A 15,951-nucleotide genomic window follows, 5' to 3' on the forward strand; every position below is an offset into this window, starting at 1 on the left:
GAAACATTGACAAACTTTTCAGAATTTTAAAGGGGCGTTCACACAACATACAGCACTTTGCAGCTACAAATAGACCAGAAGCCATTAATCTTCGATGAGTTTGCAATGTCTGGTGAAGTTTGGTAATGTGATGTGGCGATGTTCAGCGATGCGACAAAGTTGAGAAACGTTTTAGCTCTATGCAAATGAGCAGTGACACGATGCAGCGACTACCAATCAGGGCTGGGTATCCATTCAGACAGATATCCCATTTACACACTCTCATATCTTGGGATTTTAAGAATCAAAATCGGGAACATTCAAATGAAGATTGCAATTAATTTTGAAAATCTTTTTTACCTTGCCCTAATACCATCAGGAGTGAACACATTAGTGCTCATGTGATCCGCCTGTGAGATAATGAAGGCAGGACGGAGAAGTTAGTTACTGTGAGCGATTTTACGGTTTGCTGCATGTAATTTTCATGAGATCAGGCTGGTTCTACTGTATATAGTGCTGCAACAACTAATTACTAAAAATCGATACTAATCAATAATGAAAATAATCGAAAACCAATTTCATTATCGATTAGTCAAATATGTGCAGCGTACACAGAGAAGCTTCATCAGTGACGTCAGTTTACAGTAGTGAAAAATGTGTTTGCCCAATAGCTCGTTTTAATGTGATTTTCTTTATTTTTTGATGTATACATGTTCATGTAAGCACAATTATTTTGATTAAACTGTGCCATTTTATAAACATTGGTTTTGGACATTAAATTTAGGTTTAAATATAACCGTAATTGAAACCCTACATTTAATACAATAAATAATATTTTAGAAGGTAAATGTAAAGAGTCCCTTATATTCATACAATAAAGACATTACAACATTCTAGTTCTTCGAAGTTCACTCTTATATTGTGTTTTTTATTACTATTATTTATTTATATTCATTTATTTGAATGTTTCAACTTGTACTGCTGCTTCCCAACTGAAAAACTACATGTAATTTATATTGTAACATTTATATTTTAAACCTTATTTGAACAAAATGTATAGCATACAATCATTTATGTTTTTATATATATATATATATATATATATATATATATATATATATATATATATATATATACATTTTATTTTAAAAATACAGGAAATATAACAATTATTTTATTTTTATTTAATTATTTTTTCTAGGTAGTAAGTGTTATTTCCTAATTGCTTATGCCTCATAAGTATAGAAAATGGCTATTGTTCCCCACAAACTTTGCTTTTGTGACCAGGACAGTGATATTTTGAAATGTACCTATTTCCAATGAGAAAACGGGCGAATTTGTGTCTTTTCGTTCACATAAAATCAGAAAAAAACAACATATGAATCCAAATTAATGTATTTATACTAAAGTAATATTCAAAGCCATGCTGGTCCATAATGGTAACAAGTACCCATCTCTTCCCCTGGCTCACTCGGTGCACCTCAAAGAGGATTACAACAGCATCAAGACCTTGCTGGATGCCTTGAAGTATGATGAGTACGGCTGGGAGGTCATAGGAGACTTCAAAATGGTGGCATTCCTGATGGGTCTCCAAGGCGGTTTTACCAAGTTTCCCTGCTATCTTTGCCTCTGGGACAGCAGGGACACCAAGGCACACTACCACAGGCGGGACTGGCCACAGCGGACTGAGTTCTCTGTGGGAAGGAACAACAACATCAAGTGGGAGCCACTGGTGGACCCCCGGAAGGTGCTGATGCCATCACTGCACATCAAATTGGGGCTCATGAAACAATTTGTCAGAGCTCTAGATAAGGAGTCGGCAGCCTTCAAGTTCCTTCAAGACTTCTTCCCTAAACTGTCTGAGGCAAAGGTCAAAGCCGGTGTCTTCGTTGGACCACAGATAAAGAAGGATTTTGGATTCATATGTTGTTTTTTTCTGACTTTATGTGAATGAAAAGACACAAATTCGCCCGTTTTCTCATTGGAAATAGGTAAATTTTAAAATATCATTGTCCTGGTCACAAAAGCAAAGTGTGTGGGTTATAATATACATTTTCTATACTTTTGAGGCATAAGCAATTAGGAAATAACACTTACTACCCAGGAACAAAAACTGTGTTACATAGTGTTATTTGCCTTTTATCCGATTTATTGAATAATGAAAGATGAATCGATTATTAAAATAATCGTTAGTTACAGCCCTAGTTATATATCATTTGTCTGAAAACAAATACAGAACAGGGATATAATAAAAACAATTATGCATGAAAAACCTTGTCAGAAACTTTCGGCACTGAGTAAGTTTGATTCATGCGTGAATACTCTTGTTCATGATGTATTATTAATGAACAAACGCTTTACTCTTCCGAAAGTTCATTTTTTGCAGCAAGAAAACTGATTCTTGTCAAATTAGAATGATATATTATATTTACCGGAATGACATCCCAATCCCGTTTTTTGTTTTTTCTTTTTAAGTTGCAGTTGTGCAGATCACCAATAACAAAACATCAAGCAGGACAAACGTCTTTTCAGTGACCATCATCTGCAATGATGTGTGAACGCCCCATAATATAAATTATTTCAGTTTACAATTATTGACCATAAATAAAGTTTATGAAATAGAATATAAACCATCATAGGAAAGACGATAGCAGCTTTGGAGGTTTTGATGACCCACAGCAGGACCAGACAGCTGAGCTGAATGATGGTGAACAGATGAACCTTCCTGAGAGGAACATGTCGCAGGTAAATGAAGTCTGGCTGGTGTTTCGCCGGCATCCCAAACAACCGCAAACGATCAAAAAACTACATGACAAGGAGAAATGTCTGCATTAGAGGTGACCTAACAAGAACTTTCATTTAAAAAAAAAAAAAGACAAAAAATATTTGCTCACTCTGGTTGTCTATAGTTACTTTACCTGTATTCCTCTGAGTGAAGATGCGCCCATGTAAAGGAACACTCCATACAGCACAGGCATGGGGATGAACTGGTGAGAACATATAGTGATTTTAATTGAAGGACAAAAAAACAAAAGAACAACAAAACAAAAAAAAAACAGGATTTTTTTCTCTTCATTTAAAAAATAGAGACATTTGTTTAGATATTTGAAACCACGTCTTGATGCATTAATAGGCTCTCTTTACACCTTGTCCAATCACAGCTGATCAGCCATGACAGATTTTACACTGTGCAGTGAATTTAAATGCATTTCAAATACATCTCCTGTGAGCAGTTTTGATCAGATTTAATGAAGAGAAGAATCTCTGATTTCATGACAACATCACTAGCTACATAAATATGTCACTGCATGTTAATGAGGCACACAAAAGACAACAAAAAAACTATAATTGTCACAGTTGCTTCCAAATACACTTTTAAATCTTAAAGGGATAGTTCACCCAAAGATGAAAATTCTCTGATCATGCCATCCCAGATGTGTATGACTTTCTTTCTTCAGCAGAACACAAACATAGAATAATATTTCAGCTCTGTGGGTCTATACAATGCAAGTTAATGGTGGCCAAATCTTTGAAGGTCCAAAAAGCACATAAAGGCAGCATAAAAGTAATCCATAAGACTCAAGCGTTTAAATCCATATCTTCTGAATAAAAGGTGTGGGTGAGAAGATGATCAATATTTAAGTACGTTTTACTATCTTTAACTTTTTTACTATCAGTTTCCACTTTCACATTCTTCTTCTTTTGTTTTTGGCGATTCACATCCTTTGTGCATATCGCCACCTTCTGGGAAGGAAGGAGAATTTATAGTAAAAAAAAGACTTAAATATTGATCTATTTCTCACCCATACCTATCATATCACTTCTGAAGACATGGATTAAACCACTGGAGTCATATGGATAACGTTTATGCTTGACGTGATTTTTTTTAGATTCAAAGTTTTGGTCACCATTCCCTTGCATTTTATGGCCCTACAGAGCTGAAATATTTGTCTAAAAATCTTCATTTGTGTTCAGCAGAAGAAAGAAAGTCATACACATCTGGGATGGCATATGGATGAGTAAATGATTAGAGAATTTTCATTTGGGTGAACTATATCTTTAATGTCATCGCAAACATGAAGTTTCCAGTAAATTACTCATTGTTATTTTCTTATCAACTTCAGATGTGCATGCATTACATATTTTGGCACCACATGTTACTTCTAGGCAAACCAAAGAAGTTGTGTTTTGTGTACTGTATGCATGTGCTTTTCCATTTTTATTTATTTTTTAGAGGGTGTTTTTTTTTCTTCTTCCTCTTCTTTTGAGTACACTAGTTATAAAATTGTAAATAATAATAATAATAATAATAATAATAATAATAATAATAATAGTTTACTCAACTTAGGCTTAAGTTTTTACTGTTCTTACTAGTTTTAGTTTAGTTAATGTTACTCTCTAAATCCTAAAGTTGTCATTAATAAAAAAAACATTTAAGTGGTCCTAATTAAACAGTACTTGATATGTCTCATTTTGGGATCACAACTCAAATATACACAGTGCGTTCTTTAAACTTTGGCTTCAAGTACTACTAACTCAAAATTATCAAGTACAAAATTGCAGCTGTATGGGATACCTGTAAGCCCTTGCGCTTGAATAAATGATGTATGTTTGGTCAAAACAAGGGAACTATAGACAATGAATAATTGTTATTTAAAAATGTATATAGCTTTAATTTGTTTGACTATTGTTGTTGTTTTGTTGTAGCTGGTTGATTTATGTGAAGTCACCATAAGGGTGATTAGTGTTACCTTCAGTGAACTTTGAACCTGTTATATTAAAGCCATTCTTCTTTATTCAATTGTACTTTACAAAAGTGCAGATTTATATGCACCAAGAAGTACTGAGTTGAATCCAATGTGCCATATGGCTAACCTAGAGTCCAGTCATAATTTCCCTTATACTCTATGACATGCTAACCCAATTTAAATAATTAAATAAAAACAATGCTACTTGAATCACAGATGAGTTAAGTTTGTAACTAGTTGACGTTAAAAACAAAAAATTCTGTTTACTTGAGCCAAATAAGTTTTTTTAGTTTACTTAGAAAAAGTATGCAAACGGATTGCCTTGAAATATCTAAGGTCAAATAATTTGATTTTACAGTGCACATGCATACTCAAAAAACAAAACAAAAAATATTTAAGCCTTACAATTTAAGATTTATGCATTTCAATTTTATAGCAAAATTCCATCACGTTGAATTGTGTAATGTTTAATTAAATTAAATGAATAAAACTTGAAATATTTAGGTTTTTATTTTATTAAAGATTACTCAATTCAACGGGATGGAATTTTGTTATGAAATCTTTTTTTTTTTTTTCTCCCCTTTTTCTCCCCAATTTGGAATGCCCAATTCCCAATGCGCTCCAAGTCCTCGTGGTTGCGTAGTGACTCGCCTCATTCCGGGTGGCGGAGGACGAATCTCAGTTGCCTCCGCGTCCGAGACCGTCAATCTGTGCATCTTATCACGTGGCTTGTTGAGCATGTTACCGCGGAGACCCAGCAGTGTGGAGGCTTCACGCTATTCTCCGCGGCATCCACATACAACTCACCACGCGCCCCACCGAGAGCGAGAACTACATTATAGCGACCACGAGAAGGTTAACCCAACGTGACTCTATCCACCCTAGCAACCGGGCCAATTTGGTTGCTTAGGAAGCCTGACTGGACTTGTGACTCCAGGTGTGGTAGTCAGCATCTTTACTTGCTGAGCTACCCAGGCCTTTGATTTCTTTTTTTATTATTATTATTATTTTTTTTATTATTATATTTTTTTGTGTTACCGGCAAAGTTAAACCTTTGTTTTAGAGCAATGGTTGATTGATAGACAAGTAGGCAGCTGCTGACCATGACTACTTTCTTGTGATGTTTACATTGCAAAGGCATTAAAATATTCATTAATGATGTACAAAGTCATATACTTGTACATTTGTACTTGTAATACTTGTACGTTATATTTAATTTTTACTTAGGGACAATAAAACACTTAGCTGAACTTTAGATTTTTAAATTTAGCTTTGGTTGAAATTAACTCGTATTTTTGTTTAACACATTTTTTATTAGTTCTCACACACAAAAAAAATTTGAGATTAAATGATAGTTGATGAACCCCAGTACTGCAGGTTTAATTATTTAATGCCCACTCGCCATTGGCTCACCCGAGACGGATGTTAATACCAGATGTAAATGGTGTCTTTATAAATGATGCATCACATGGTTTATGGCTTTGCTTTAGAAATGAAAGCAGGCTAATCGAAAGCATCTCCAGCTCCAGACCTTCAGCACTGAGGTCATGAAGACAGAGCAGCCCATGAGGAGGAAGATCATGAGGCCGGTCACTCGCTGCTCTCTGATGCCCAGGAACTTCGGCTGCTCACCGGGCGCTGAGCACTCCGACTCCAATTTCAGGCTGTTCACATGGCTGATGGAAAGAACCGTCGCGGCCACAAACCAAGGCAAGCCCATCAGAGAGCACACGCCCAACATCAAGGCCACCATGAACAGATCCAGGTGATAACCACAGCCTTTCTGTAAAGGGATTTTTATGTAGTACCTTTGAATTAATTCAGCTGCAAAATTTGCAATCAATTAACCATGAACAGTCTATTATGAATGAGTAGATGAAACAGAAGATAAGGTGTTACAAAGTCTCCATGTGAGTTCAGTACCTTCAGCTTGTGTTCCTTCCTGTTGATGATCACTGCTGTGATCTGCTGATCCATGAAGATCAGGATGGTGCAGAGGAGCGCAGGAATCACTGTGATCACACACGTCCACCACGGGTTCGGCCCCAGCGGGTTAATGAACCACCCACGGTCATCACGAGTTGGCTGAGAACATTTAAAGTATTGCAAAACATAATTAGACCAAGCCAAAACACATAACATCTATAAAGCCTATTAATAATCATATGAGGGTGTTTCTTCAACTTCGGGCACTTTTAGCATTGTGGATTTCTAAAAAGTAAAGTCTTGCAAATACATTTTTCACACACTCTCTGGTTTATTTAATTTGTCTACTAACAATGTCTGACACTGTTTGTACAGGCATCAAAGGAAATAATGCCATTTTTGTAATTATGTCAAAAAGTCATAAAAAATTCCCACCACAGTGTCATTTCCAGCACATATCAGTTTCTGTATTGTGTTTAATAGAATTCTGCGCTGGAAATGACGCTGATGGAACTGACATTTTTAACTCATTTTTTATGTACTTTATGTATCCTAAATACACACAATTTTTGCATAATTTGGCAAAATTACAGCTTGATTGGAAATGACGCCCAATAAAAATATTCTGCTCAAAAAGTGATATTTCCTTTGATTTTTCTTTGTTTTCTTCAAGCATCACTTGCCTCATATTTCATCTCAAGCATGCTCTCACTGACACTTCTGTTCACTTAGTTAACAAGAACACTAACTTTAGAAACTGGCAAAATTGTTTGCTGTGGTGGAAATGACGCCACAACAAGTCGTACATTTTTTTTTAAAGATTGAAATCATTTTCACACATTAAATATTGAAATGGTTTATGTTTGTTTCACTCTTTGTTTAGATTATCATAGTTTTAAACTCCTGAAGGAAACTGCTGCGTCACACATTCCTTTGCCTAATTGCCCGTTGTGTTTGTGGCATTCTGTGAATGAAGACACTACATATACACATGCATGATTAATCCAGATACAAGGAAATCATTATTAGAGGTAAAAAGTATATTTCCCAGTTGTTAGATATGATGCATTAACACAGATTTGATGTTGCTGGGTTTTGACTGAGAAGCAGATCTGTAATTAAAATTAAACTTAACCTGTAATTAACTGCTTGTTCTGATTTTTATGCTGATAAATTTGATGGCTTATTTTCGCTTATTTTGGTAAGGCAAGTGGCTTATTTTGGACTTGTCTTTCCAGACCTGTTTGCTTGTTTCTCTTGTGAGATCTGGCATTTCACCCACCCCGTAGCGCAAAGTAATGTCATTTTAAAAAGAACGTTATTAACCGTTCTTTAATTTTGTTCTAACCGGTTACCATTTAGAAAGGAGGCTGCGGAACTTCTGAACCGGAACAAAAAAAAATGCTGTTTCTGCTCAGATGAACCGAAATGAAAAACATTGCGTTTTTAGTCCGTGGTTTTAAATATGTAATAATTTACATTTTTAGAATAGGTTCTTATACAGTAATTCATTGTTGAAAGTCTGGGTCGGGGACAAGGCTAAAACAGTCAAATCTATCCATAAAAAACATTTGAAAGGTACCCAAAATAAATGATGAAGGCCTGGTAAAAAATTTGTTTTAATGTGACCCTCATATAACCAAGACAAAAAGTTCAATATTTTATTTTAATAAAAATCAACCTCTGGGAACCCATGAAAATGCCTTAAAGCTGAAGAAGCACATATAAACAGAAGGATCCAATTGTCTTATTTTCAACCTGGAAATAAACAAAGAAACACTGTGATGTAAAAGGAATAAGTGCCTTTTTAAATTCAAAATACACTATGAACATTCTCTTCTTACCAAAGTCTTGAATGCACCAATTACACATAGCGAGTTAAGACAAGAACAAACCTTAAACTCATTGGGGACCTGTAGCTTAGTGGATGGCACCCCTATAGCGTAATCCATCAGAACCATAGTAAAGATGGTGATGAATACTGCAAAGTCACTGATGATGGATCTGACCTGGAGAAAACATGCATTTAAAAAAAAAACATTATGAATACAACTTAAAGCAGCAGCAGATACCTTACTGAAACACTAGAGGGCGCCAGTCCACAAACTACCACACTGAGATTACTGGCTGTGTTCAGGACAGCATACTACAGAACCATACTACTTTTCTGTTTCTGCAGTATACAGTATATATACTGTGCATAGTATGCACATTTATAGTATAGAATACCTTGATGACTTATGATTGTTTAAATGTGATGAATGAACTGGAAGTAATATCTGCTGCATTTTTTAGCATCTATTTCTTGTCTCATTATTGACCATACTGCCAAATATTAAAACCTTTTTACACAGAATCATATACAAAAAATTAAAAGTAACAGGTTTTTATTGACAAGATAATTGGAACTGGACTCCACTAATTTAATCATGTGTGATGAGGTCATGTGACAAGAATTTGGCCACTATGTGAAGTGTTTTTGATTTATAGGTAAATCTATTATCTATCTGCTCAGATTAAGATATTCAGCTAAAGTATTTGATATAAATAGTTTGTATTTTGTTGTTAAAAATATGCCCATGAAAATCAACGTGAGGGAGCAAATATTGCCCCTTAATAAAAAAGTTCATTTTTTAAGACAGGTAATGCAGTATACAGTATAAACTGTACAGCATTCAGGAAGTAGCAGCTAGCATTTCATTTCAAACATAGCTACTGAATCACATGGTATAAAGCGCTGCTGCAGCTCACACAGACGGGTCAGTGTGCAGATGTTCACTGCGGTACCTTAGTGGGAAAGTAGTGGCTGGTCTTGAATTCTTTGAGGAACGCTGACATGGCAACAGTAGAGAAGAAGAGAACAACGGACCAGAAGAGAACATCAGGAATATAAGGACCATGAGGCCCACAAGCAGAGCCCACAAACTCTCCTTTCTTCTCAATGCAGTCCTTAAATGACGGATAAAGAGTGAGAAATAACAGATTTTGATTTTTGCAAGAAATAGTTTCCCAACAGAACACCTTCAGAGGTAGTCAGAAGACAAGTAACACCAGGAATGTACTGTAAATGCTTATATGTCCCGGACAACAGCACAGGCCTACGTAGTCAAGTATCAATCAACCCTTGCGGCAAAACGGGACTAAAACTACGCCAGTTACTGTATGTGCCAGGGCTCAACAATAAGGATGACTCGCCAGCCTGCATGGGCCAGTGTGAGAGAGTTCCGGGACAGCCGATGCAACTGTAAAAGTGTTGCGTTGTTGCTTAATATTATTCGCAACATCTTGTATTTGTTCTTTAGGGTGGACAAGTGGTTGTGTCTTCATCAGACCAGGAAGGGGTGTCAGAAGTTTCTGGGGGACGGGGGGCGGGCTCCTTAGCCCCTCTCCTTAGACACGGCCACGCATTGCAAACTTAAACACTTACATTTCTGTGGTGTATGGAATGTTGTTGAAAATTCTAGATTTAGACTTGTCAACAAGGTTACATTATCTAGCTGGCAGACAGAAATGAGGACTTGTCCAAATTGTGAATAAGTGATGGTTTTGGAGGCACTGGAAAGAAAGTGTTGATAATTACAAATCAATCAGTAATGCTTTTCCAGCAAAGCTAGGTTATTATAAAGAAAACTTCATATTTAATGAAAAATAGAAACATTATTTCTGGTACACTGTACATAAATATATATATATATACACTACCGTACAAAAGTTTTGAAACACTTGACTGAAATGTTTCTCATGATCTTAAAAATCTTTTGATCTAAAGGCGTATGCTTAAATGTTTGAAATTAGTTTTGTAGACAAAAATATAATTGTGCCACCATTTTAATTTATTTAATTGATGACTTGGACCAAATAATAAAGAAAAGCAGCCAATAAGTGCCCAACATAGATGGGAACTCCTTCAATACTGTTTAAAAAAGCATCCCAGGGTGATACCTCAAGAAGTTGGTTGAGAAAATGACTACTTTGAAGATGCTAAAATATAACACAGTTATGATTTATTTTGGATTTTGTTTACTCACAACATAATTCCCATAGTTTCATTTATGTTATTCCATAGTTTTGATGACTTTACTATTATTCTTAAATATGAAAAAAAAAATAATAATAATAATTATAATAAAATAAATTATAATAAAGAATGAGTAAGTGCTTCAAAACTTTTGACTGGTAGTTTATATACAGTATATATATATATATAAAAAACATAAATATATAAAATATATAAATATATAAAAGCATATACATAAACATGCAGTGACAAGGATCATGTAAAGCACATCCAAAGTCCAGCAAAAGGAATATTCCGGGTTCAATACAAGTTACACTCAATCGACAGCATTTGTGGCATAATGCTGTTTACCACAAAAAATAATTTCGACTCGTTCCTCCTTTTCTTAAAAAACAAAAGAAGCAAAAATGGAGGTACAGTGAGGCACTTACAATGGAAGTCAATGGGGTCAATTTTTGGAGTGTTTAAAAGCAGAAATGTGAAGCTTATAATTTTATAAAAGCACTTACATTAATTCTTCTGTTAAAACTCATGTGTTATTTGAGCTGTAAAGTCATTTAAATTGTCATTTTTACAGTCATTTTAGGGTTTACAGAGTTACGTCATCATAGCAAAAAAGTTGTAAATTTTTACAAAATTGCATATTGTTTATGTCTTGTGGCTATACATTTGAAACAGTGAGTATTTTAACATTTACTGATTGACCCCATTCACTTTCATTGTAAGTGCCTCACTGTAACCATGATTTTTGCTTTTTTTTTAAAGAAAAGGATGGACGAGTCAAAAAAGTTTTGTGGTAATCAACATTATGCCACAAAAGATGCTTATTGAGCTTAACTTGTATTGAACCCGGAATATTCCTTTAATACACATTTCTGGTCTTATTGTGCATATTTCACCAGTGCATGTCATTCCAAATAATTCTGCACTCATTCTACTTACAATGTTAATATCGCATGTAATGATCTCAACTCCTACCTGAACTTCCAAAGCTTCCCAGTAGATTTCAGGAGCTGAGATGTTGTTCTGCTCCCAGTACAGCAGGGTGGCATTACTGGGGTTTAGAGGCTCCATACAGGAACATCTACAAGAACAGATGTGCTATTGCATTTCTATGCATGGAGGGTAAAAGGCATTCATTTCTACAATACTGCAGCATACTGATCTTTTGCACTGTTAAACGACTAGTCCACCTTTCTCACCCTCATGTTATTACAAACATGTATGACTTTCTTTCCGCCGTGGGACACAACATGAACGTTTTTGAAGAATATCCTGGCCACTTTAAATGACTAAAAAAGCACCATAAAATGGGGTTGGATTGACATCACGGTGAGTAAATAATGACAGAATAAAAATGTTTAGGTGGACTGCCCCTTTAAAAAGTAATACGGCTTTCACATCAGATTGTTCACCTGTACGTCGTGAGTTTTTCCAGGTTGTTGTTCATGTTGATGGCATAAGTCTCACCAAGATGTATGAGCTTCTCCAAGGCCTCATAGATGAAGATGATGCAGATGAGCGAGGCGAACGCCTCCTCCGTGAAGCGAGTGATGTAACACACAAGAGAGCTGGCGTCAGTGGCCACCAGCAGTAGACAGAGGAATGCTGTCCACAACCCAATACACGTTCTGAGAGACAGATACGACAACCCATAATCCCTGCAAACAAAAACAATGCACTGTGAGCAGCTTGCCTCGAATGTTACTTTAAAATTACCATACACCTTGTGTTGGAGTTAAATACTAAAATACAGTTCAAACTTATGTGACAATATCTGTTTTGGTGAGGTATTTATGTAAATGGTCATCTATGTCTAAGGGGAATATATATATATATTTTTTTTTGCATATCCCAGCTAAGCTGGAGTCAGAGCGCAGGCGTCAGCCATGTTATGGCATCCCTGGATCAGGTAGGGTCAAGGGCCTTGCTCAAGGGCCCAACAGTGGCATCTTGGCAGTGCAGGGGCTTGAACCCCTGACCTTCTGGTCAGTAACCCAGAGTGTTAACCGCTGAGCCACCACTGCCCATAAATAGCTTTAATAGTATTCCATCACCATCATCACCATTAATTTAAAGGGATAGTCCATCTAAAAATGAAAATTCTCTCATCATATACTCATTCTCATGTCATCCCAGATGTGAATGACTTTCTTTCATCTGCAAAACACAAATGAAGATTTTTAGAAAAATATCTCAGCTCAGTAGGTCCTTAAAATGCAAGTGGATGGTGACTTCTCTTTTGAAGCTCCAAAAATCACAGACAGTCAGCATAAACGTCATCAATACGACTCCAGCGCTTAAATGAATGTCTTCTAAAGTGACACGATCACTTTTGGTGCAAATAAAAATCTATATTTAAGTACTTTTTTAAACCTTTATAGCTCCACAAATAACATAAAGGAAACATAAAAGTAATACATATGACTCCAGTGTTTAAATCCATATCTGAAGAAGCTATATAATAGGTGTGGGTGAGAAACAGATCAATATGGATTAAACCACTGGAGTCATATGGATTACTTTTATGCTGCCTTTATGTGATTTTTGGAGCTTCAAAGGTCTGATCACCATTCACTTGCATTGTAAGGACCTACAGAGCTGAAATATTCTTCTAAAAATCTTAATTTATGTTTTGCTGAAGAAAGAAATGTTGGGCCTCATGTATTCAGATAGAAGACAAAGGCAGGCCTAACAGTCATAAAAAACATTCCTCAAGCCCCCTCCTTCTAAGTCATAAATCTTACTGATAAAATCGCGCCAAAATCAAACAAAGGGAGTCCTAAACAGACTACAGATCCATGAAGCCTTGCCCACTAAAGGATCGAGCACTCAACTCCTATTGGATGAGGCACACAACAGAACGTCCCTCGAACATGACATCATCCGGACTTCAAATAATTCTGAAAATGCTTCCAAAGTTGCTTCCGGCTACTTCGTTCACCGAATACGGACGTAGCTTTTTGCTGCTCTCCGGTGTAACCTCGTGGCATAAGGAAGTAATGTCCGACTTGAAACTGTAGCCATACAATCTCCATCTCGCTGGACGAGTTGAGATTACTCTGTGTTCAACCAAACACTCTAACGGATCCGAAGGAGACCGCCGAGCAATTCGCATCTTCATCCGTTGGCCTACAGAAGTGAAGAGATTAAAGATTTCTCTTCCATCTTCAATCAAGTCGACATTTCTGAGTTCTCCGCCAGCCCGCCGAGAATCAACAGCCGTACCGCCCTCTGAGAATCAACAGCCGTACCGGCCGCCGACAGCGCGAGGAAACGGCTCTAGTCATCACACGAGCCTCAAGAAACCGGGTCAAAGTTAAAGGACGGAGGAAAACACATTCTACCTGTGTCCTCATGCGATTCAAGTAAGAGGTTTACGTCTGGGCAGAGATAGAATATTATAGCGTGTTATTCTTGTGTTTCAAGGTTTTTGCTTGTACAGTTTACGGACCGCCATGTCCGCTAATTATTAATACTCAGGGTATTAATTATCACGAATTTGTTTTGCTGTATTGTAGTCCAACCAAATTGGACTGTTGTGCATTTTCGCCATCGCGGGTGAGACAGCAACTGAGTTCATCCATTAAAGAGTCAAATAACAAGGGACTTTTACGAGCCCCGCTCGTAAAACCGCGTCTCTGAGTGATGAACACGGCTGCTTCATCTCCAGCTATCGCGAAATCAGCTTTCGGGCTGTCACTTAATCATCTCTCTCTATCTCTCTCTCTCTCTCTCTCTCTCACTAACCACACTGACACACACACACACACTGTCACACACACACCTTGTGTTACAGAATTATTTTTATTTCCATATCTAATCATATCACTGTTTAGTTTGTAGTTGTAAGTCGGAAGTTTATTGACTGCATTGTATTAATTATTAATTGATATTACTGCATAAATAAACTTTGTTTATATTACAAAGAGAAGTGTTTTGGTTTGTTTTGCATACGCCTGTGTCGTGCTGACGGGATGTCAGTGCTCGGATTCAAACCTTCATTCATTGTTTTTTTATTCGAAAATCGATATTCTTCAGATGTCGATTTTCCTAAGAAAACAATCTAATATTGAGACTGTTTTAATATTCGGTTATTAGTCCCTGATTTCAGGGTGGTGCCCCGTCAATGTTAATCCTTATTAATATTCTATTGATTTTTGATAATTGATAATTATCTTTGAATTAGAATGATCAATCAGCTAGTGTTAATTTTAATGTTTCTTCGATGTTAACAATTGATAAGTGTTGATTTTAAAGGATTAAAAAAAAAGCTAACATTGATTCTCATCAATGTTCTATTGATTTTAATAATTAATAATTATCTTTGATAATAATTAATTATTGCTAATAACCAAACTTGCTCCTAAACGTAGCACACTACATTTACTGGAGTCCTATATGAGGTTTTAATGAGTTAGATCCAATTAATTAATTTAAATATTGATTAATAACTACAGAAATAATTATTAATTATTTCTGATAGTAACACTGATCTAAACAACCAGTAAAGCCCTACAGAAAGTTATACACATCTGGGATGGCATGAGGGTGAGTAAAGTTTCATTTTTGGGTGAACTATCCCTTTAAGTAGTTATCCCTTACTGTATGTTACATTTCATTACTTTTTTTAATTTCTGAATGTTTACGTTAATACTTGATACTGCTGTTAAAAAATTAAATTCAGTGCTTTATTATTTTTGTATCTTTGTTGTATAGTTTGTAATTTGTTTCTTTTGTTATTACTGACTGTTTACTTGTCATGGATAATTATTTGATAATTTAAAACAACATTTACTCAAATTATTATTAATTTGTCGTGGTATCGAAATTGGTATTGAGAATCATAAAATTGATTTTATACACTCAAAAAAAATATTTTAGCCTGTTTTTAAGGTTTACGCATTTCAATTTCATAACAAAATTCCATCAAATTAAATTGTAATATTTAACAAAATTCAATTAATAAAACACAAAATATTTAGTTTTTTTATTTTATTTTATTAAAGATTACTCAGTTAAATTTGATGGAATTTTGTTATGAAATTGAAATGCATAAATAAAAAATAAAAAAATTGCAATTGTACAGAGTGGTTATCTGAGTTACCGTAGACTTTGTCAGTTCAAACCAGTCTGGCCATTCTCTGTTGACCTCTCTCATCAACAAGGCATTTCTATCCACAGAACTGTCGCTCACTGGATGTTTTTTGTTTTTGGCACCATTCTGAGTAAATTCTAGAGACTGTTGTGTGTGAAAATCCCAGAAATACTCAAACCAGC

The 15,951-nt window shown here is 35.6% G+C and overlaps 1 protein-coding gene across 2 annotated transcripts in view; it reads right to left on the minus strand.

Moving 5' to 3' along the window:
- The window catches only part of LOC127448223 (sodium-driven chloride bicarbonate exchanger-like), an 89,716-nt gene that overhangs the window by 9,006 nt on the left and 64,759 nt on the right, over nucleotides 1-15,951 (minus strand). For both annotated transcript variants that reach the window (XM_051710597.1, XM_051710598.1), the window contains 8 exons: nucleotides 12,087-12,332; nucleotides 11,650-11,755; nucleotides 9,441-9,602; nucleotides 8,549-8,662; nucleotides 6,651-6,812; nucleotides 6,259-6,510; nucleotides 2,898-2,966; nucleotides 2,611-2,784 (listed from right to left, as the gene is read on the minus strand). In XM_051710597.1, the coding sequence (XP_051566557.1) occupies nucleotides 2,611-2,784; nucleotides 2,898-2,966; nucleotides 6,259-6,510; nucleotides 6,651-6,812; nucleotides 8,549-8,662; nucleotides 9,441-9,602; nucleotides 11,650-11,755; nucleotides 12,087-12,332 (1,285 nt within the window). The remainder of the gene's footprint in view (nucleotides 1-2,610; nucleotides 2,785-2,897; nucleotides 2,967-6,258; nucleotides 6,511-6,650; nucleotides 6,813-8,548; nucleotides 8,663-9,440; nucleotides 9,603-11,649; nucleotides 11,756-12,086; nucleotides 12,333-15,951) is intronic.

Source organism: Myxocyprinus asiaticus, chromosome 11 (assembly GCF_019703515.2).
Source record: "Myxocyprinus asiaticus isolate MX2 ecotype Aquarium Trade chromosome 11, UBuf_Myxa_2, whole genome shotgun sequence".
Taxonomy (NCBI): Eukaryota; Metazoa; Chordata; class Actinopteri; order Cypriniformes; family Catostomidae; genus Myxocyprinus; species Myxocyprinus asiaticus.